The sequence below is a fragment of the Solanum tuberosum genome, unplaced genomic scaffold (genome assembly GCF_000226075.1).
Source record: "Solanum tuberosum cultivar DM 1-3 516 R44 unplaced genomic scaffold, SolTub_3.0 scf00773, whole genome shotgun sequence".
Classification (NCBI taxonomy): Eukaryota; Viridiplantae; Streptophyta; class Magnoliopsida; order Solanales; family Solanaceae; genus Solanum; species Solanum tuberosum.
Window position 1 is genome coordinate 7,410 of NW_006239682.1, and position 2,003 is coordinate 9,412.

The window sequence follows — 2,003 nt, forward strand, 5'->3', positions numbered from 1 at the left end:
CCAAGATGAAACATTTATCTTATTGATTTCATGTATATGAGTGTCTATGTCAATTTTTTGTGGGACTGAAAATGTTATTGTCTCTTCCTTCTAGGCCAATATAGTGAATTTTAAAGCTTTATTGATAATAAATTTAGTGATTGAAAGTTTAGTAATTTAAGTCATTCTAACTATTTTTCGTTTTGAATGGATTGTTGTCACTTTTTTCACATTTTAAATGAATTATTTCTTTTATTTTTGAGTATGGTTAATAACCGAATAACCGAACCAAACCAAACCGAAACTGATAAATGTATATTATATTTGGTTTGGTTTGGATTTGATAATTTTAAAACCGATTAAGTTGGTTTGATTTTAATTTTGACCAATAACCGATCCAAACCAACCCGTGAATACCCCTAGTTCTTATCAACCAGAGTCAATGAAATTTCTTTCTTTTTCTTATCTTGGTGAGGAGCTAGGAATTGGTAGTTATACATGGACAATCATCACAAATCTTTTTCCCTACCTACCATCATTCCAAATATAAGTGATTATTAATTTTCTTGTACACTTAACATTGATATACGTTTATATATATATATTATATGCTCACACTTCCGTAGTTTCTCTTTTGCTTTAATTATGTATCATAGCTTTTGTTGAAGAACTTATGATATGAAACAAATTAAAATATGGTTAATTTATGCACCCATCGATGTAATTTCTCAAATTCCAACGTTATGTCATCCTTTTCTTAAGAATTACCAAAATCATAATTAGTGTAAAAATAATTGTACCATCGTTGAATAATTAATAGTTAAGAAAAGTTTAAAGAAGAAAATATCATGTATTACTATATGAAGATTGGGTTGTAACACAAGCAACCACCAATGTTCATTACAAGACTACAATATATAAGTACTCCAACAGACACAAATACAAAAGAAAAGAGACAACATATATAATGATGGATCAAACTCGATCGATATATATCCATCTTATTCTTCATCTCTGCAAGCTATATATAGACTTATCTTTAATTTCATCAACCTTACTGGACCCTGCAATGCAATATTAAATCAACATTAATATATAGTATGCGCGTACACACATATATATTGTTTTGTAACATATAATTTTATCAATAGATATATGTAAATTAAAATTATGTTATATATCGTGAAACATAAAGAAATATTATACTGTCAATTAATATAAGGAAAATCACGTACTTGGAGCAATCAGTGGAAGGGCTGATCTTGTAAGGAATGCTGACTCCACAAACTCCAGGGAGACCAGCGGCTTTTCCCGTATCAATTCCCTTAATAGAATTAGCTGCCGACTTAAGGCAAGTGCATGCTGTTTTCCGGTCTTCTGGGGTCTTGGCTGCACCCAAAAGACCCTTAACACCACCACAACACCCTCCGATAGGACCGCTTCCTTGAAGATAAGGGAGGCAAGGAGCCAAGCCAGATGTAACCTCGCCGCAGCTCAGTGCCTCTGCATGGGGTGCAACCACCACCATGCACAAAAGCACAAAGCATGCAATTTTGCCAAACATTTCCATTGTTACAAAAATTGAGTAAAGATCGATAGAAATAGTAGAGGATGATATAGTACTACAAATGTATTTGTTTTGAGTGTTGTGTGCAAAAGCTAGTGATAACTTTCGGTATTTATGGAGAGGAAATTTGGTGCAAAATTAATGGAATTAAGAATAAGAGAATTAGTTGGGAGTTAAGAGTTAAATCAAATGAGGGTACATAATAATTAGGGAGGTGCCTATAAAGTCAAGTTTAGCTTGTTACGTGACTAATTTTTATTGAACAACGCTATACACGATTTAGGGCCTTGTGAAAAGCCAATCCCATAGAGACAATTGTTCCAGTACTCAGAATACCTTTTTCTCTTTGAATATTTTATAATTTTTTGATAAAAAATGTGTTAAAATTTCTAACTGTATATGTTTTGCCTATATAAGAAAACAATGGTGACATATAGATAAGAACAGAGGGATACAA

At 32.1% G+C, this 2,003-nt stretch overlaps 1 protein-coding gene across 1 annotated transcript; it reads right to left on the minus strand.

Annotated features, from left to right (window-relative positions):
- Window positions 1-806: 806 nt before the first annotated feature.
- LOC102596984 (non-specific lipid-transfer protein 2) lies at window positions 807-1,639 on the minus strand. Its single transcript, XM_006367332.2, has 2 exons — window positions 1,215-1,639; window positions 807-1,043 (listed from the first exon to the last, which is right to left on the minus strand). Exons 1-2 carry the CDS (start codon window positions 1,547-1,549, stop codon window positions 1,034-1,036), a joined length of 345 nt encoding a protein of 114 aa, XP_006367394.1. The 5' UTR covers window positions 1,550-1,639; the 3' UTR covers window positions 807-1,033.
- Window positions 1,640-2,003: the final 364 nt, after the last annotated feature.